Source organism: Physella acuta, unplaced genomic scaffold (assembly GCF_028476545.2).
Source record: "Physella acuta isolate Inbredline_101_S28 unplaced genomic scaffold, ASM2847654v3 ptg000241l, whole genome shotgun sequence".
NCBI classification, from domain to species: Eukaryota; Metazoa; Mollusca; class Gastropoda; family Physidae; genus Physella; species Physella acuta.
Genome location: NW_026731760.1, coordinates 204,947 through 225,972, shown reverse-complemented (window position 1 = coordinate 225,972; position 21,026 = coordinate 204,947). Strand labels below are relative to the sequence as shown.

The following is a 21,026-nucleotide window of genomic DNA, read 5'->3' as shown; positions in this document are numbered from 1 at the left end:
ACATACAGACATTCTATAACACCAACCTTGCAGACATTCCCCACACATACAGACATTCTATAACACCAACCTTGCAGACATTCCCCACACATACAGACATTCTATAACACCAACCTTGCAGACATTCCCCACACATACAGACATTCTATAACACCAACCTTGCAGACATTCCCCACACATACAGACATTCTATAACACCAACCTTGCAGACATTCCCCACACATACAGACATTCTATAACACCAAACCTTTGCAGACATTCCCCACACATACAGACATTCTATAACACCAAACCTTGCAGACATTCCCCACACATACAGACATTCTATAACACCAACCTTGCAGACATTCCCCACACATACACATATTCAAACCAGCCGATTCGGTTGATTGAGAAAGTATCGATCACATTTGTACTATTCAGCTGATCGCCGTCCTTGTGATTTTACGAGCGTGTCGAAAGTGCTTTAATGTCACATGTTTGTTTACTTGTATCTAAGTAATGCCAACTATGTATCATATAGCACGACAATGTTGTATCATATGAGGCAGGACACCCGTCTACCTTAGGCAGGACACCCGTCTATCATAGGCAGGACACCCGTCTATCGCGGGTATTGTGTGTTTTAAAGGCTGACAGATTTTATTGTGTTCTTCACATGGAGACTATTAATAGCAGGGTATGTTTTTTTTTTTTTACTGAGGTGCTGTCGGTAAACAAACATAAGTTTCCGTGTCATATTTCGTTTGGATGTTCCGTGGATTAATTCCAGCAAATTTTAATGGAATTTGTCTGTGGATTAGTTCTTGTTATCCGTATTTAATGTTCTTTGGATATGTTTTAGATAATCTTTACTGAATGTTCAGTGAATAGTTTTAGTTGATCCTTAATGTATATTCTGTGGATTCGTTTAAGTTAATCCTTATTGAATATATTGTGGAGTAGGACAGGTTAATCCTTATGTTCTGTGCTTTAGTTCTAGAACGGAATAGTTACATTAGAACGAAGGGGATACCTGAATACTGCACCCAGATTAGGATGGCGAATAGATCGACATCCGTGTTTGGTTATTTGCTCACTTCTTATGTTATTTAAACATTGTGTAAAACATTAATGAAAAATGAGCTGTTTAAAACAGATAATGTATACAGAATATGCCGTATGGGGTAGATTTAGCATAACACTGACGTCGTATAATACTTAGGTTTATGTCTTAAGTTTTATATTGTACATTACATAGTGCCACACAAGTGGTTATGCATTGTGTACCGGTACACATAAGCAAAACAGATGGTTTAGTTAAAGAGGACTAGAACAGATGGTTTAGTTAACTAGACTAGAACAGATGGTTTAGTTAACACGACAGTTAACGACTAGAACAGATGGGACATCTATACGTATCCGCTGTGCCTCAACAATGTATGCGTGACAACAATGTTTTGTGTTGTGTTAGCAGAAGGAGGGAGGGAGTTGCGAAAGGGATGGGGGGGGGGGAGGGATGTAAGATGAGATGTAATCTGAGGTAATCTGAGGCACACACAATGTCTAATCCAGGGCTTGCAATGGTGCTGCATTCCTTACATACATTCTGGGTATCTTAGGTCAATAGACATTCTTTTAAAAAATATAATTCTTATGTATAGGGTCCCATACAAGTATTATATCCGTGCACAAAAGTCGAATGACAGTTTTCGCCATTTTACTGACTTTATCGTAAACGGAATATAAAGGATGTATTGTATTCGTGTAAAAATTCTAAATCAAAATATGTCAAAATCTCAACATTTCACGCATTCCTGAGTCGGAAAAACTTGATTTTGCTATTGTGTCCGTGTTTGTCTCTCTGTCTGTCTGTAAACACGAAGATTTGAGTAACGTTTAGTTTATGTTGACAAAATTTCGTATATAAGTAAGCCTATTTCATCTAATTGGTAGTTTACGATAAATTTCTCATCTTTTTCTGGTAACCTGAAGTGGTAGTTGCTCTACTTTCGGTTTCTCACAAGCCATTATTACCGAGTACAAATAAACCATAAGAGCCTATTTAGGTTGATTTCTCTGCCTATCGCCCGTCATGGGATGAAAAATTTCGAATACTTTTACCAAACCGATTTTTTTTCAAAACTTTCATGTAGGTCAAGACTCGATGACAATACTTTGTGACATACAGTGTTTAAGTGAATGTTTAATCAGAGGCGTAGCGAGGAGGGGGCGGGGGGTGCGGTCCGCACCGGGTGACACCATTTAGGGGGGGGGGGGGTGGCACCAAGGCAAAAAATAGCAAAATATATAGAGAAAAATTTGAGGGGCGGGGGGGGGGGGGGGAATCGAAAATTTGAAAATTTGTCCCCGGGAAGGGTCGCTACGCCTCTGGGGGGGGGGGCGACACAAGTGCCGCACCGGGTGACCCCCCTACCTCGCTACGCCTCTGTGTTTAATTAAGTTTAAAAATCAATGTTTCCTTTATAGTGTACTAGTTTACCTCTCTATTATGCACACACCTTCATTTAGTACACACTTCTGTTTTCTATTTGTTCTATTCTATTTGAAAGTGTAAGTATTAAAATTAAAAAAAATTCATAAAAAACGTTTTAATAACAAGCTTTTATGTAATGATGCACTAAAAAGTAGAAAATAAATTATAGACTACTATTTAAATAACTATAAAGAAAAGCGTGGGTCACTTTAGTATCTATTGGATACCTTTACTAATGTTAAGGAAGACACCCACGCTTTTCTTTATAGTTATTTAAATAGTAGTCTATAATTTATTTTCTACTTTTTAGTGCATCATTACATAAAAGCTTGTTATTAAAACGTTTTTTATGAATTTTTTTTTCAGTACTTTACATGTTTTATTTACAATAGAGTTACATGACTAAAAACCATTGCGCGCCTACTGAACATCATGTTCAGTAGGCGCGCAATGGTTTTTGAACGCAGCCATTACGTGATGGCGCAGCTATTGAAGGTGATGACGCGTGTGGTGTGGTTGGCTAGACATGCCTACTAATTCGGTCCAAATTTTTATTAATTCATAAAAAATTAATTAGGCATCCGATTAAGTCAAATTTAGTTTCAGATTGCATTGTCTTCATGTCTTGACCCACGTGCCAACTGTGAATCGTATCGGTCAAGTAGAACTGTCCGAATTTTCACTCCTGCGTTTCCGTCTAGACAGACTGACGACAGACTAACGACAGACTGACGACAGACTGACGAGGAAGTGAGTTAAATAAAAGCTTGTAATAAACAAACTCATAAACGCTTTGGTCGCGGAAAAAAAGTAAAATTTCTCATGTGCGACCAAAATTCAATGCATTTAAAAGCTTGTTATTATAAAGGTTTTTATATTTGTTACTATTTTCCACTTTTATTTAGTTAATAGTTCTAAATGAAGTTGACACTACTTTTATATAAGCTTTGAATAAAAAATATAAAAAAGACAGTTGTCTGCCCCTTCAAAGTGGTCGATACACGGGTGACAAACTGTGACCAAACATTCAGCGTAAATCACAGCGTCTAGCTAGTTATCTCCCCTTCTGCTATTGAATATATTGAATATAGTAATCTATCGAGTGATTTAATTTTATTATCCTCTATTAGCTTCGAAACAGTTTAACTAATTTTAATGACTAATTAAACATCTAATTAAATTTAAAAAATGATAGACTTGCATTGTCATCAAAGTGGAATGTATCTGAAAATTTTCAACGAAATCGCTGCATTAGAAGTGGGTCAAAATTGAAAAACATTTTACTTGCCGCATTATTTGTGTTCAATTTATGTTTGTTACTAAATTTAGTAGGCCTAGCACTAGCCTTTGTATGGAACGTAATTGACTATTTAAAGTACATGTAAATTACTACTAATGGCAACTCAAAGGAAACGTGTCATACAGTATTGTATTAATTATATTATTAATTTAAATTAAAGAACAGTATTTTAATATTATTCTATAAACTACATTTGGTCCAACCAACTATGATCAAATCCTCTATGGCTAAAACACCTGTTGTCAAATGACATGAAACGGATTTCTGGTTTAGTGAGCATATTCTCTGTACATCATGCAGTTTTATTTTGTCGAACCTGGTAGGTCGCATTACATCGGCTTCTGGCCAATTTTTCATTAGCTTTCATGGGGTTTACTCAATAGTAAAAATTATTAACGATGAATAACAAACCTCTGATATATTGAATGTTAGCTAAGTCGTCTTTGTCAGTTATAAGACCGATAAAAATATATTCCGTAAGATCGAATGTGGGGGTGGGGGCACAAAATTGACGAAATTAGTTCTTCTGTTTGACCCACCAACAAATACATCATTGAAAGAAGTTTTTTGCCGATATCTCAGTCACATGACTGTATCTGAACATCCACTTTTAGAGCTTAGCTAGCTGTACTTTAATAGTTCGATCCGTCAGATCAATATTTTAGTCAAATGCCGATCGAAGGGCGCCTTGTTTTGTTTCCTATAATCTATCGTTACCAATTTAATGTGTTCAAAGATAATGTGTTATCGACCCCTTGATCAATGAATACATCGACACGTTTTATCGTTAGACTTTTATTTGTTGTGAAACTATGGAATTAAGCTGGTCGATTGGGTAGTGGCGACCGTTCATTGCTGATGTTCGCTTCACTGACACAGGAGTTGTGGCACTTGTCATGACCAGTGCTGGCGGCTTATCTCCCCTTTCTTTATAGGTGTACCGTATGCCTTGACATGCGCACAAGTGTATTGTTTTCTACACAGTTAGCAGGCTTTATTGTTTATTCAGAAATTCAAAAGAGTGGTGCATCAGAGATGGGCAAAGTTCTACAGGCTTAACAATAACAATATAACACTTTAAAACAAACAATGCCCCGGCGCTAGAGGAGACAATAAACAATGACACGGCTATTTTTAGCAGCATTACACATTAAATGCAAACATCGAACAGCTTATATAAGAAATTCCCGATTCTAGTCGTTAGAAACTACAGAATTTATGCTAGTGGTGATTGTGCGCGTGTGTGTGTGTGTGTGTAGGCCAGTGGTATGCATTAGTAAATATAAACCATTCATTTTCTCGAAGAAATAATCATTGAAAAGATATGCACCATTTTGATTTTCTAATCTAATTTAATGTGCCCTGCCCATAAGTTAGCTAGTTCTTGACATGACGTCTTACTCCCGTGTGACGCGTTAGTTTTGTATGACGTCTTACTTGCGTGACGTGTTAGTCCATTATGACGTATTAGTCGTGCATGTCTGAGTTGTATTACAGTCGAATCTGGTGTTTAACTGACATCAAGGTGTAACTTTATTTCTCATCTAACATCAAGGTGTCACTTTATTTCTCACCTGACATCAAGGTGTCACTTTATTTATCACCTGACATCAAGGTGTGACTGTATTTCTCACCTGACATCACGGTGTCACTTTATTTATCACCTGACATCAAGGTGTGACTGTATTTCTCACCTGACATCACGGTGTCACTTTATTTATCACCTGACATCAAGGTGTCACTTTATTTCTCACCTGACATCAAGGTGTCACTTTATTTATCACCTGACATCAAGGTGTGACTGTATTTCTCACCTGACATCACGGTGTCACTTTATTTCTCACCTGACATCAAGGTGTCACTTTATTTCTCACCTGACATCCAGGTGTCACTTTATTTCTCAACTGACACCTGACTTTATTTCTGTTCACTATTCGATAAAAATCCCACAACCGACATTTCTGGTTGAAATGTCCCCAGCTATCAACACCAGAGACACTCCGGCCTATATGCCGACCTACATGCCGACCTACATGCACACTTACAAAAGCTGTCTCGCCTTGTTTGATAGATGTAAAGTTTTTATTGGATGGCGGCATACATCACAGGGGGATTGACTTGTAAGAAGGGCGCAGACTTTTGAAGTCACCTGCATGTTTGGGACACCCCTCCCACACACATTACATACACCTCCCACACCCCTCCCACACACATTACACACACTTATTTTAATTTTGAAAGGCAGAAATGAATCAACAATTAAAATACATTATATTTTTTGTTTTCTGTACTTCTTGTAAAAATGTAGACCTAGTTAAATACCCAGAAAGTTAAGAATGATAACTATGTCATGATATGTGTGCCATGGTGTTGTGCCAGTGAATACTAAACTATGCAGGTCTACCATACATAATTTTACATTGTGTTTATTTTAATAATTCTATTAAAGTAACAGTTTGGATTACGTAATTAGATGTACATTATTAGATAGGGATCGGGTGACGTTATCAAAATAAACAAAAACAGCAACAGCATGCTATAAATAGAACTAACGGTATTCCGTACAACCTAGGCAGAACATTACTAGAAAACAGCTCAAATATTTCCCCTGCCGGGTCTGAAAAAATTGATGTGTCGTGTTTTCCCTTTTTTTTACTCGTACGCGTGAGTCGGCATCGGGGTTTCCCTCCCCTTGCAGTGTGTTGTTTACGTGTTGTGTTCGGAGATACAACTCATGTCCCAGTGGCGTGTTCTTATCGGGGTTTCGTGTGTCTATTTATAGAACCCCACACTGCTAGAGCAGTATTTAACCCATGTGATGATAATGAGGTGCTAGTTTAATTAAAGTGCATTTCTAAAGGATGCATGGCAGGTACTTGTCTACACGCTTTCTGTTTACCTTATACTCTAGCCTGGGAAATTTGATCGAGTGTTTGAGCTAAGTTTTTGTGTGTCTATTTCAGGTATGTCAAGTTAACTTAGACAGATGCAAGGGTTTTTGTCTACATCACACGCTGTTATTTTAATGATTGCAAGAAATTGCTGGCGATAAAGTGAATTAGTTGAATTGTTGCACTCATCAAACAAGGGAAGTAAACGATTAAATACTTCACTTTGGGTCCGGTACAAGGGAAGTAACAAATTATATGAACAGGAACAGCGGCAGATAATCTGCCACAATGGGCTGCGCATCGAGTGTCATCCCATGTAAAGGCTGTAAAGGACGAGTCCAACCGGAGGGGTCAAAGGATCAAGTTCACGGTGTAGGTCGGCGGGTTCAGCCCAATTACAGGCGGGATCTGCCATCAAATATCATATTAGGTACGTCCTGTTGTTTAAACTGTAGAGCCTTAACATTTTAAGTTACTAGAACACAATAGGCTATTTTATTTGACATTTTAATATTCAAGTTAACGTTAATATAGGATAAGTATATACATAAGTATCCAAATAATAACCTATCCTATTAAAAAGACCTATAGTCGCAAGCTGAAAATACTATGAAATAGAATCTAACACATAATGCTTTAGAGTAGTAGAGTAGATAGAATATATTACATTTCAAATAATCCCTTGATGGAACTTTGATATACTGATGGTGTAGTTTAAATACAATGATCTTGTTTATATCTCTTGTGGTCATATAGGCCTACACAATAAACAAAATACAACATATGACTCATCGAACACAGTCGATGATGTTGTTGGCTGGAAGAGGGGGATGGTGGCTTTTATGTTGTCGCAAAATGCATGCGTACACACACACACTAATATATATATATATATATATATATATATATATATATATATATATATATATATATATTAATGTGTGTTAATTTAGATACAAGGATGTGCATTCGTTTTCGAACATTGACTTTAATAACAGAGAATTACATGACTTAATGATAAAGGGGAAGGGAGACTACCCTATTTAATTTGTGTTTACAAATTGTACATCTGCTTACTTCCCTTATTTCATCCACTAGATCCGGACATCAAAACTGTACAAGCTGTTGTGGAGGTTGATCTAAAAATTCCATTGAACGCTAAAGCCCACCACACTCAGGCATACGATGTCTGCAAGCACAAAATCACCCCGAAACTGGTGGTCAGACGAGGTCAGGAGTTCATGATTGACATTCAGCTATCACGTGATTATGACGAGAATAGCGACATCTTACGTTTTGTGTTTGAAGCGGGTAAGTTGTCTACACGGCTATACAAGACATTACCACTAGACGTGTACACAAGACACAACTACTGCACGTGTACACACGTGTACACAAATACTGGACGTGTAGGTCTAGTCACTACTCAGTACACACTCCACGACTATACAACACATCTACCGTACATGTACACAGTGGCGTAGCGAGGTCGGGTGTCACCCGGTGCGGCACTTAATGGTGTAGCGACCCTTCCCGGGGACAAACTTTCAAACTTTCGATTTCCACCCCCCCCCACACGTTTTCGATTTGCACCCCTCCCCTCAAACTTTTGATTTGTACCCCCCCCCCCCCTCAAGTTTATCTCTATTTATTTTGCTATTTTTTGCCTTGGTGTCACCCCCTTAAATGATGTCACCCGGTGTGGTCCGCACCTCCCACCCCCCTCCCCCCTCGCTACGCCTCTGCATGTACACACTACACAGTAGAACACACAAGTCATCTAGAAGACCATGTGTACATATAGTTTAAAACTTTGTACCTCAGGTGAGAAGCCTCTGGAAAGTAAAGGAACACACGTCGAGTTTCTTTTATCATCAGACGACAAATCCAGTAAATGGGAAGCTACTCTTGTTTCAAAACAGGTTAGTCTGCCATTTTTATTCGGCACAAAAGTTTTAATAAGTAGCCTATTGCTACGTCAGTGGCGTAGCGAGGGGGTGGGGGGCGGGGGGGGGGGGGTGGGGCGGACTGCACCGTGTGACACCATTTAGGGGGTGACTCCATTTAGGGGGGTGACACCAAGGCAAAAAATAGCAAAATATATAGAGAAAAATGATAATTCCACTTAATTAAGTCATTAATTCGAGTGTTAAATAGTCTTTTAAGAGCAAATTTGATAAATCCCGTCCAGGGTGCAGGGGTGGGGGGTGCAAATCGAAAGTTTGAAAGTTTGTCCCCGGGAAGGGTCGCTACGCCTCTGGAGGGTGACACCATTAAGTGCCTCACCGTGTGACACCCAACCTCGCTACGCCACTGTGCTAACGTTGCTACCTGTTGGCCTCTTTATTCTGTTCAAACGTTTCAATACACATTTTAATAATAAGAAAAAACGAATAATAAAGTATGGATATAATATATAGGCCCTATGTCATTTATTAATTATATTTAACATTAACTTTTAGCAAAACATAAACCTAATCATCATAATTCATCATATCATGTGGTAAGTTTTTAAGTGCAGCAATTAATTACTGTTTTTCTTAGCTGCATACTGATTTTGAATTTAATTAAACACAATCGACTAATTTACTAAAAAATGTGTTGCTGTAGGAAAAGTCCATCACTGTAAATGTGACCACACCGCCATCTTGCCTTGTGGGTAAGTGGAGGCTACATCTTGACGTCATTAAAAGTGAAGAGCATAAAGTCAACATTTACAGATACCAGTACAAACAACCCATCTACGTCATATTTAATCCATGGTGCAAAGGTAAGCAACTCATTGGTAATTTTCTGTTATTTAGTTAACTAATTTTTTATTGTTTTCTTTACTGGTGTTTTCTAAATTTTAAAAATCTTAAAATTATAAAAAATATTAAAAGTTATAATAATATAGGCCGATTCTAGTCGGAATAAGATACGCATGCGATACGCATGCGCAATGGAGAGAAACTACGACTTAGCGGCGATGTTTTCGATGGTACTGCGCATGCGTGTGTTTACAACCGCAGAACCCTAATACCAACCCTAATCCTATCCTTAACCCTATCCCTAATCCTATCCCTAACCCTAACCCTAACCCTAGCCCTAATCCTATCCCTAACCCTAGCCCTAATCCTATCCCTAACCCTATCCCTAATCCTACCCCTAACCCTCATTCTAGCCCTAACCCTAGCCATAGGTCACTGCGCATGCGCAGAACTATCTTTTGCCGAAAAATCTTATTCCGAGTAGACACTTCGAATAATATATTCGTTAACTTATTTAAATTTGAAATCTATATATTGGCAGAATAAAAATTTCTATTTTGTTTAAACCTTCTGCCTGAATTTTCTTTAATCTGTTAATGTAACAATAATTTACCCAATTTACTTGAATAAATAATGGTACAGTTTACATACATTTGAGTTGCAAGGTTTCACATAATAATTATTTTTTCAGACGACCTAGTCTATATGAATGACCAAAATCTGTTGAAAGAATATATACTGAATGAGAATGGACAGATTTATTCTGGCAATAAAACTACAATAACATCAAAACCATGGAACTTTGCTCAGGTTAGATAACTCTACATACAGGTTAGGTAACTCTATGTGCAGGTTAGATAACTCTGTGTGTAGCATAGATAACTTTGTTCTAGACCAACTGTTATATTTATAGAAACAACTTGTCTGTTTAAGTGTAATCATGATTATAACTAACATTGTTCCCACCATGATTTCTTTTTGTAAAATATGGAAAAGGAAGTTTATTCCGCAAAATGCATCAATCCCTTGATAAGAGTGTGCTTTAGGGACCAAAATCACCATCTTTAATGCTTGTAATTCTCACTCATTGACTCTCTCCCCCCCCCCACTAGTTTGAATCCTGTGTCCTGGATGTGGCCATGTATCTACTCGACAAGTCTGGTCTCAACTGGGCGGTCAGGGGAAACCCCATCCCTGTGGTCAGGAAACTCTCAGCTTTGGTAAACAAATCTTCTTCATGCAATAGGGCAACTTCAGATAAAACAACTTTTAAAAGTTTACTTGCATTTTAAACAAATCTTCTTCATACAATAGGGCAACTTCAGATAAAACAACTTTTAAAAGTTTACTTGCATTTTAAACAAATCTTCTTCGTAGAATAGAGCAACTTAAGATAAATCAACTTTCAAAAGTTTACTAGCATTTTTAAACAAATCTTTTTCATGGAATAGAGCAACCTCAGATAAAAACTTTTAAAAGTTTACTAGCATTTTGTAGTAAACATATAAATGTTATAGAATACCTTACATTTTGAAATTTTAATACACAAGGAAATTTTTTAATATGCAATTCTTTTGTAAAAATGATAAAATCTTTTGGGTGTAGTTTTGAACTGATTTTGAAATGTTGTGACCTGCACATTTCTAGATAAATTCTTCTGATGATGACGGTGTATTGATGGGCAACTGGTCAGGCGACTACACAGGGGGTAGATCACCTCTCTCATGGACAGGGTCGGCTGCTATACTAGAGGAGTATTGGAAAACTAAAGAGTCTGTTAAATATGGACAATGTTGGGTCTTCTCTGGCCTGGCTACAACAAGTGGGTATTCAGATAATGGCAGATAACCCATTGATAGATAGAGGCAGATAATATATTTAGCAGATGTTAATGCTGATAAACTATAGTTAAATACAGACAAAAAAAGTTAAATTTTGTTGATAAAGGCAGATAACCCATTGTTAGATATAAGTAGATGATCTATTGTCAGATGTAGGTAGATAATCCATTGTAAGATTAAGGCTGATAATCCAAGCAGAAACTTTTCTGGTAGATGTAGTCAGATACTCACTAGTGTAAGTATCTGAATGTCCCACAATATTTTTAGCTAAAGACAAGTTTTCTCTAAAGTCTGCAGAACTCTGGGTATCCCTGCTAGAAGTGTGACCAACTTCGCGTCTGCTCATGACACTGACGGCTCAATTACAATAGACGTCCACTTTAATGCTGACGGCACCAGTGACAAGGCAGCTGATGATGACTCTATCTGGTAGTAGAAGTGTTTTCATTGGCTGTAGCATGTTATTTTCTGATAGTAGAAGTGTTTTCATTGGCTCTAACAATTTATTATCTGATAGTAGAAAAGTTGTCATTGGCTCTAACATTTTATTATCTGGTATTAGAAGTGTTTTCATTGGCTGTCCCAGCTTATATTCTGGTAACAGAAATGTAGAAATAGAATTGTATATCAATCTAAAAAATGTGATGTCTATAACTATCTTTTCTAAAGTTGTTGAGACAATTAGAAAATTCAACAAAAAATAAAAAATAAAAGAAATTTGCTGAATTTTCTTTTTAAAATCTAAAATCAAGATGATAAATAAAAAAAAAAATTGATTTTAATTACAGAAATGTGGTTATCAGAAATTTGTTTCATGAACTTAAAAGTTACAATGTATAAATAATGTAATAATGTTTATAAATATATTATCTGGCCTATAATAACAACACTTTATAAAATAAATTAAAAAACAAGAATTAAGATTAGTCCATTTGTTCCAGGAACTTCCATGTGTGGAATGAAGCCTGGATGGCAAGACCTGATCTGCCTTCTGGATATGGGGGGTGGCAGGCTTTTGATGCCACACCACAGGAGGCTTCTGATGGTAAGATTTTTTTTAAAATTTCATTCCACACCACAATTGTAATGCACATTTTTTTAAATTAAATGCTACATTACAGGAGGCTGATGATGGTAGCACAGATGCTTTCTGTTGTGGTCCAGTAACCTTTGACCCTAATGTATCCTACAGATGTGTACTGTAACCTTTGACCCTAATGTATCCTACTGATGTGTACTGTAACCTTTGACCCTAATGTATCCTACAAATGTATACTGTAACCTTTGACCCTAATGTATCCTACAGATGTGTACTGCTGTGGTCCCATTAACCTTTGACCCTACTGTATCCTACAGATATGTCCAGTAACCTTTGACCCTACTGTATCCCACAGATGTGTACTGTAACCTTTGACCCTACTGTATCCTACAGATGTGTACTGTAACCTTTGACCCTACTATATCCTACAGATGTGTACTGCTGTGGTCCCATTAACCTTTGACCCTACTGTATCCTACAGATATGTCCAGTAACCTTTGACCCTACTGTATCCCACAGATGTGTACTGTAACCTTTGACCCTACTGTATCCTACAGATGTGTACTGCAACCTTTGACCCTAATGTATCCTACAGATGTGTACTGCTGTGGTTCCAGTAACCTTTGACCCTACTGTATCCTACAGATGTGTACTGCTGTGGTCCCACCTCTGTTGCCGCCATCAAGCAAGGGGAGGTAAACCTGCCATATGACGGGCCTTTTGTTTTTGCTGAAGTCAATGCAGACCGCATGTACTGGGCCCCCAACAGCTTGGGCAAGCTGGAGTGTGTCTACCTCGACAAGAAAGCGTGAGTCTCCAGAATTTTTAAAAATTTAATTTAAAAATTTAATTTAATCTAAATAATCTTCTTTGTCATTGTAAGCAGTAGTTATGTAATTTGGATTTTAAAACTGTTTCTGTAGGATTGGCAAAAACATCAGCACTAAAGCTCCTAATTCAGATGAAAGAGAGGATATCACATTAGAATATAAACAAGAGGAGGGTAAAAAAATATTTAACATTTTAGTTTGTTTACTGTTTGCTTGTTAATATTTCATTGTCTTAATAAATTTGTGTCAGTGCATTATATGGGATATACCGTTTACCTTGATTTACAATGGATTTGTCTTAAGTTAAAAAATTCACGTATTTACCTGTAGGTTCAGCTGCAGAGAGAGCCGCAGTTCTACGAGCCAATCAAGTTGGCTCCAACAGGAAGGATATCTACGTGCAGAAAGCCAATGTAAGAAACTTACATTTACTTACATCTATATTTCACATCTATTTTCATCTACTTTTACCTGCTCACATCTACTTTCATTGACTAATATAAATGAAAAACTCACAAAATTAGAATTATGGAGACAGATGTAGGTATATAAGGTGACAGATTGATAAAATATTTCAAGAGTTAAAATACAATACTTATTATCTCAAGTTAACAAACTATTGCAAAGTGTATCCATGCAATTCTTTTTCAGTTTACTGCTATTATATCATATATTAACTTTTATTAAATAACATTGTCTTAAAAATAAAAATGTAACTAAGCAATAAATTATATAAAAACCTTACATTTTCTTACAAAAATGAGGCAGCAAAACAACTTAATAATTAAACAGAACACATTGTAAAATTTTAATTATTTATATTATTTTATACGGAACAAACTACACATACTAGCTTTTGATCTATGTATGTGTGTCCACTGCAGTGGTTTTTGCTTGCTTCCATGGGACATTGATTTCAATGTGGAGCCACTCATCTTTGTAATGTGGGTGACTGCTGATGTTTGAGACCTATCTTGTTTTATATCATGCTGTTTGTGTTTGTACCATCAGGACATTGATTTCAATGTGGAGCAGGACCAGGAGAACACACATATTGGGGGAAAGTTTGAGCTGAGTTTGTCTTGTTTTATATCATCTTGTTTGTGTTTGTACCATCAGGACATTGATTTCAATGTGGAGCAGGACCAGGAGAACACACACATTGGGGGAAAGTTTGAGCTGAGTTTGTCTTGTTTTATATCATCTTGTTTGTGTTTGTACCATCAGGACATTGATTTCAATGTGGAGCAGGACCAGGAGAACACACATATTGGGGGAAAGTTTGAGCTGAGTTTGTCTTGTTTATATCATCTTGTTTGTGTTTGTACCATCAGGACATTGATATCACTGTGGAGCAAGACCAGGAGAACACACATATTGGGGGAAAGTTTGAGCTGAGTTTGTCTTGTTTTATATCATGCTGTTTGTGTTTGTACCATCAGGACATTGATTTCAATGTGGAGCAGGACCAGGAGAACACACATATTGGGGGAAAGTTTGAGCTGAGTTTGTCTTGTTTTATATCATCTTGTTTGTGTTTGTACCATCAGGACATAGATTTCAATGTGGAGCAGGACCAGGAGAACACACATATTGGGGGAAAGTTTGAGCTGAGTTTGTCTTGTTTTATATCATCTTGTTTGTGTTTGTACCATCAGGACATAGATTTCAATGTGGAGCAGGACCAGGAGAACACACATATTGGGGGAAAGTTTGAGCTGAGTTTGTCTTGTTTTATATCATGCTGTTTGTGTTTGTACCATCAGGACATTGATTTCAATGTGGAGCAGGACCAGGAGAACACACATATTGGGGGAAAGTTTGAGCTGAGTTTGTCTTGTTTTATATCATCTTGTTTGTGTTTGTACCATCAGGACATTGATTTCAATGTGGAGCAGGACCAGGAGAACACACATATTGGGGGAAAGTTTGAGCTGAGTTTGTCTTGTTTTATATCATGCTGTTTGTGTTTGTACCATCAGGACATTGATTTCAATGTGGAGCAGGACCAGGAGAACACACATATTGGGGGAAAGTTTGAGCTGAGTTTGTCTTGTTTTATATCATGCTGTTTGTGTTTGTACCATCAGGACATTGATTTCAATGTGGAGCAGGACCAGGAGAACACACATATTGGGGGAAAGTTTGAGCTGAGTTTGTCTTGTTTTATATCATCTTGTTTGTGTTTGTACCATCAGGACATTGATTTCAATGTGGAGCAGGACCAGGAGAACACACATATTGGGGGAAAGTTTGAGCTGAGTTTGTCTTGTTTTATATCATCTTGTTTGTGTTTGTACCATCAGGACATTGATTTCAATGTGGAGCAGGACCAGGAGAACACACATATTGGGGGAAAGTTTGAGCTGAGTTTGTCTTGTTTTATATCATGCTGTTTGTGTTTGTACCATCAGGACATTGATTTCAATGTGGAGCAGGACCAGGAGAACACACATATTGGGGGAAAGTTTGAGCTGAGTTTGTCTTGTTTTATATCATCTTGTTTGTGTTTGTACCATCAGGACATTGATTTCAATGTGGAGCAGGACCAGGAGAACACACATATTGGGGGAAAGTTTGAGCTGAGTTTGTCTTGTTTTATATCATGCTGTTTGTGTTTGTACCATCAGGACATTGATTTCAATGTGGAGCAGGACCAGGAGAACACACATATTGGGGGAAAGTTTGAGCTGAGTTTGTCTTGTTTTATATCATGCTGTTTGTGTTTGTACCATCAGGACATTGATTTCAATGTGGAGCAGGACCAGGAGAACACACATATTGGGGGAAAGTTTGAGCTGAGTTTGTCTTGTTTTATATCATCTTGTTTGTGTTTGTACCATCAGGACATTGATTTCAATGTGGAGCAGGACCAGGAGAACACACATATTGGGGGAAAGTTTGTGCTGAGTTTGTCTTGTTTTATATCATGCTGTTTGTGTTTGTACCATCAGGACATTGATTTCAATGTGGAGCAGGACCAGGAGAACACACATATTGGGGGAAAGTTTGAGCTGAGTTTGTCTTGTTTTATATCATCTTGTTTGTGTTTGTACCATCAGGACATTGATTTCAATGTGGAGCAGGACCAGGAGAACACACACATTGGGGGAAAGTTTGAGCTGAGTTTGTCTTGTTTTATATCATCTTGTTTGTGTTTGTACCATCAGGACATTGATTTCAATGTGGAGCAGGACCAGGAGAACACACATATTGGGGGAAAGTTTGAGCTGAGTTTGTCTTGTTTTATATCATCTTGTTTGTGTTTGTACCATCAGGACATTGATTTCAATGTGGAGCGAGACCAGGAGAACACACATATTGGGGGAAAGTTTGAGCTGAGTTTGTCTTGTTTTATATCATGCTGTTTGTGTTTGTACCATCAGGACATTGATTTCAATGTGGAGCAGGACCAGGAGAACACACATATTGGGGGAAAGTTTGAGCTGAGTTTGTCTTGTTTTATATCATCTTGTTTGTGTTTGTACCATCAGGACATAGATTTCAATGTGGAGCAGGAACAGGAGAACACACATATTGGGGGAAAGTTTGAGCTGAGTTTGTCTTGTTTTATATCATCTTGTTTGTGTTTGTACCATCAGGACATAGATTTCAATGTGGAGCAGGACCAGGAGAACACACATATTGGGGGAAAGTTTGAGCTGAGTTTGTCTTGTTTTATATCATCTTGTTTGTGTTTGTACCATCAGGACATTGATTTCAATGTGGAGCAGGACCAGGAGAACACACACATTGGGGGAAAGTTTGAGCTGAGTTTGTCTTGTTTTATATCATCTTGTTTGTGTTTGTACCATCAGGACATTGATTTCAATGTGGAGCAGGACCAGGAGAACACACATATTGGGGGAAAGTTTGAGCTGAGTTTGTCTTGTTTTATATCATCTTGTTTGTGTTTGTACCATCAGGACATTGATTTCAATGTGGAGCAAGACCAGGAGAACACACATATTGGGGGAAAGTTTGAGCTGAGTTTCTCTTGTTTTATATCATGCTGTTTGTGTTTGTACCATCAGGACATTGATTTCAATGTGGAGCAGGACCAGGAGAACACACATATTGGGGGAAAGTTTGAGCTGAGTTTGTCTTGTTTTATATCATGCTGTTTGTGTTTGTACCATCAGGACATTGATTTCAATGTGGAGCAGGACCAGGAGAACACACATATTGGGGGAAAGTTTGAGCTGAGTTTGTCTTGTTTTATATCATCTTGTTTGTGTTTGTACCATCAGGACATTGATTTCAATGTGGAGCAGGACCAGGAGAACACACATATTGGGGGAAAGTTTGAGCTGAGTTTGTCTTGTTTTATATCATGCTGTTTGTGTTTGTACCATCAGGACATTGATTTCAATGTGGAGCAGGACCAGGAGAACACACATATTGGGGGAAAGTTTGAGCTGAGTTTGTCTTGTTTTATATCATCTTGTTTGTGTTTGTACCATCAGGACATTGATTTCAATGTGGAGCAGGACCAGGAGAACACACACATTGGGGGAAAGTTTGAGCTGAGTTTGTCTTGTTTTATATCATCTTGTTTGTGTTTGTACCATCAGGACATTGATTTCAATGTGGAGCAGGACCAGGAGAACACACATATTGGGGGAAAGTTTGAGCTGAGTTTGTCTTGTTTTATATCATCTTGTTTGTGTTTGTACCATCAGGACATTGATTTCAATGTGGAGCGAGACCAGGAGAACACACATATTGGGGGAAAGTTTGAGCTGAGTTTGTCTTGTTTTATATCATGCTGTTTGTGTTTGTACCATCAGGACATTGATTTCAATGTGGAGCAGGACCAGGAGAACACACATATTGGGGGAAAGTTTGAGCTGAGTTTGTCTTGTTTTATATCATCTTGTTTGTGTTTGTACCATCAGGACATAGATTTCAATGTGGAGCAGGACCAGGAGAACACACATATTGGGGGAAAGTTTGAGCTGAGTTTGTCTTGTTTTATATCATCTTGTTTGTGTTTGTACCATCAGGACATAGATTTCAATGTGGAGCAGGACCAGGAGAACACACATATTGGGGGAAAGTTTGAGCTGAGTTTGTCTTGTTTTATATCATCTTGTTTGTGTTTGTACCATCAGGACATTGATTTCAATGTGGAGCAGGACCAGGAGAACACACACATTGGGGGAAAGTTTGAGCTGAGTTTGTCTTGTTTTATATCATCTTGTTTGTGTTTGTACCATCAGGACATTGATTTCAATGTGGAGCAGGACCAGGAGAACACACATATTGGGGGAAAGTTTGAGCTGAGTTTGTCTTGTTTTATATCATCTTGTTTGTGTTTGTACCATCAGGACATTGATTTCAATGTGGAGCAAGACCAGGAGAACACACATATTGGGGGAAAGTTTGAGCTGAGTTTGTCTTGTTTTATATCATGCTGTTTGTGTTTGTACCATCAGGACATTGATTTCAATGTGGAGCAGGACCAGGAGAACACACATATTGGGGGAAAGTTTCAGCTGAGTTTGTCTTGTTTTATATCATCTTGTTTGTGTTTGTACCATCAGGACATAGATTTCAATGTGGAACAGGACCAGGAGAACACACATATTGGGGGAAAGTTTGAGCTGAGTTTGAAGATGAAAAACCGGGGATCTGAACCCCGGACAGTGAGTGGGCGGATAGAAATCAGGTCAATGTACTACACAGGGGTGGTGGCTGATCTGGTCAAGTCTGACCCCTTTGATGGTGTGGAGATCAAACCAGGAGAAGGTAATCCAATCTTTGAACCACAGCTGAGTTGTCTGAGCTTCAAATTGTCTAAACACTGCTTCACCTACTGGATTCATCTTAATCTGTTTATTAACATAACTAATGAATATAATACTACAAACATCCCCTACCCCTGTTCCCCCCATCCTCGTTCCCCTGTCCCTTATGCAGGCCAGATTTTATCATCTGCTTAATCAAAAACCAAATACCATATATAGCAATTAATTAGCAATATTAGATAGTTTATGTTATTTCAAAACCAATGAATAATGCAGGTACAGAATTTTGTCCATTCCATTAGACTTTTAAATTAAAATGTATCTAATGGTCTTCTAAACAAATATTATGTCAAAGATCTTTTCACTACATCTATTGAAAGAATATTGTACTGTCTAAATGAACAGAGTTGAAGCACACTGTAATACCACACATTGAATTAATGTTGTACTGTCTAAATGAACAGAGTTGGTGCACACTGTAATTACCACACATTGAATTAATGTTGTACTGTCCCAATGAACAGAGTTGGTGCACACTGTAATTACCACACATTGAATGAATGTTGTACTTTCTAAATGAACAGAGTTGAAGCACACTGTAATAGCCACACAAGAAGACTACTCTAGAAAACTCAAGGACTGCGCCATGTTAGATGTCACAATCTGGGCAGTTGTTAAAGAAACTGACCAGCACTTCACCAAAAAAGACGACTACAGACTCCGCAAGCCACATTTAGTTATAAAAGTGAGTAGATGATAGAAGTCATGTGTTAGTGTCATCAGTGTTTTGTTTTGTGTTTATTTTAAGTGAAATCTAAACTTTTTTTAATATTATATTTTAATTATTTTGTAGTGAACAAATTTCATAATTTGTCCTTAAATATTTATTCAAACGGGCAAAGTTATACTTCTTTATATTCAACATAAGTTTACATTATAAAAATATCAGCGGTTTATTTTTTGTATTGGCCTAGTAGAAATTAGACACTAATTTGTAGATAGTCGACTAAACACCATCACTGTTTTCCCTATTACCAAATCTTTTAAGTTTATTTCAAGCACCATTGCTAAAGATGTAAAGATGTTTAAATATTTTATTGCTCATCAGGCTCCAGAGGATGCTGTGGTCAACAAAGAGCTCAAGGTTGAAGTCTCATTTGTGAACCCACTTAACAGCGCGCTGACCAAATGTTTCCTCGCTGTTGATGGTGTGGGGCAGTCACTCAAGATATCCCAGGGGTAAGATATTTTAAGACAGTCACACAAGATATCCCAGGGGTAAGATATTTTAAGACAGTCACACAAGATATCCCAGGGGTAAGATATTTTAAGACAGTCACACAAGATATCACAGAGGTAAGATATTTTAAGACAGTCACACAAGATATCCCAGGGGTAAGATATTTTAAGACAGTCACACAAGATATCCCAGGGGTAAGATATTTTAAGACAGTCACACAAGATATCCCAGGGGTAAGATATTTTAAGACAGTCACACAAGATATCCCAGGGGTAAGATATTTTAAGACAGTCACACAAGATATCCCAGGGGTAAGATATTTTAAGACAGTCACACAAGATATCCCAGGGGTAAGATATTTTAAGACAGTCACACAAGATATCCCAGAGGTAAGATATTTTAAGACAGTCACACAAGATATCCCAGGGGTAAGATATTTTAAGACAGTCACACAAGATATATCAGGGGTAAGATATTTTAAGACAATCACACAAGATATATCAGGGGTAAGATATTTAAAGACAGTCACACAAGATATCCCAGGGGTAAGATATTTTAAGACAGTCACACAAGATATCCCAGGGGTAAGATATTTTAAGACAGTCACACAAGATATATCAGGGGTAAGATATTTTAAGACAGTCACACAAGATATATCAGGGGTAAGATATTTTAAGACAGTCACACAAGATATCCCAGGGGTAAGATATTTTAAGACAGTCACACAAGATATCCCAGGGGTAAGATATTTTAAGACAGTCACACAAGATATCCCAGGGGTAAGATATTTTAAGACAGTCACACAAGATATCCCAGGGGTAAGATATTTTAAGACAGTCACTCAAGATATCCCAGAGGTAAGATATTTTAAGACAGTCACACAAGATATCCCAGGGGTAAGATATTTTA

General features: G+C 37.6%; 1 protein-coding gene across 3 annotated transcripts in view; it reads left to right on the top strand.

The window, feature by feature from the left end:
- LOC131938320 (annulin) overlaps positions 1 to 21,026 on the top strand; it is a 28,263-nt gene that overhangs the window by 4,076 nt on the left and 3,161 nt on the right. The window contains exons 1-16 of one of the 3 annotated variants that reach the window (XM_059296329.1): positions 565 to 679; positions 6,740 to 7,097; positions 7,766 to 7,978; positions 8,492 to 8,589; positions 9,278 to 9,437; positions 10,109 to 10,227; positions 10,530 to 10,637; positions 11,065 to 11,239; positions 11,549 to 11,687; positions 12,200 to 12,303; positions 12,943 to 13,105; positions 13,221 to 13,300; positions 13,458 to 13,540; positions 18,674 to 18,878; positions 19,462 to 19,622; positions 19,986 to 20,116. In XM_059296329.1, the coding sequence (XP_059152312.1) occupies positions 6,956 to 7,097; positions 7,766 to 7,978; positions 8,492 to 8,589; positions 9,278 to 9,437; positions 10,109 to 10,227; positions 10,530 to 10,637; positions 11,065 to 11,239; positions 11,549 to 11,687; positions 12,200 to 12,303; positions 12,943 to 13,105; positions 13,221 to 13,300; positions 13,458 to 13,540; positions 18,674 to 18,878; positions 19,462 to 19,622; positions 19,986 to 20,116 (2,081 nt within the window). In that variant the 5' untranslated portion in view covers positions 565 to 679; positions 6,740 to 6,955. Of the gene's footprint in view, positions 1 to 564; positions 680 to 6,549; positions 6,649 to 6,739; positions 7,098 to 7,765; positions 7,979 to 8,491; positions 8,590 to 9,277; positions 9,438 to 10,108; positions 10,228 to 10,529; positions 10,638 to 11,064; positions 11,240 to 11,548; positions 11,688 to 12,199; positions 12,304 to 12,942; positions 13,106 to 13,220; positions 13,301 to 13,457; positions 13,541 to 18,673; positions 18,879 to 19,461; positions 19,623 to 19,985; positions 20,117 to 21,026 lie in introns of those variants that run through there. The other 2 variants (XM_059296330.1, XM_059296328.1) reach the window with 2 other exon arrangements.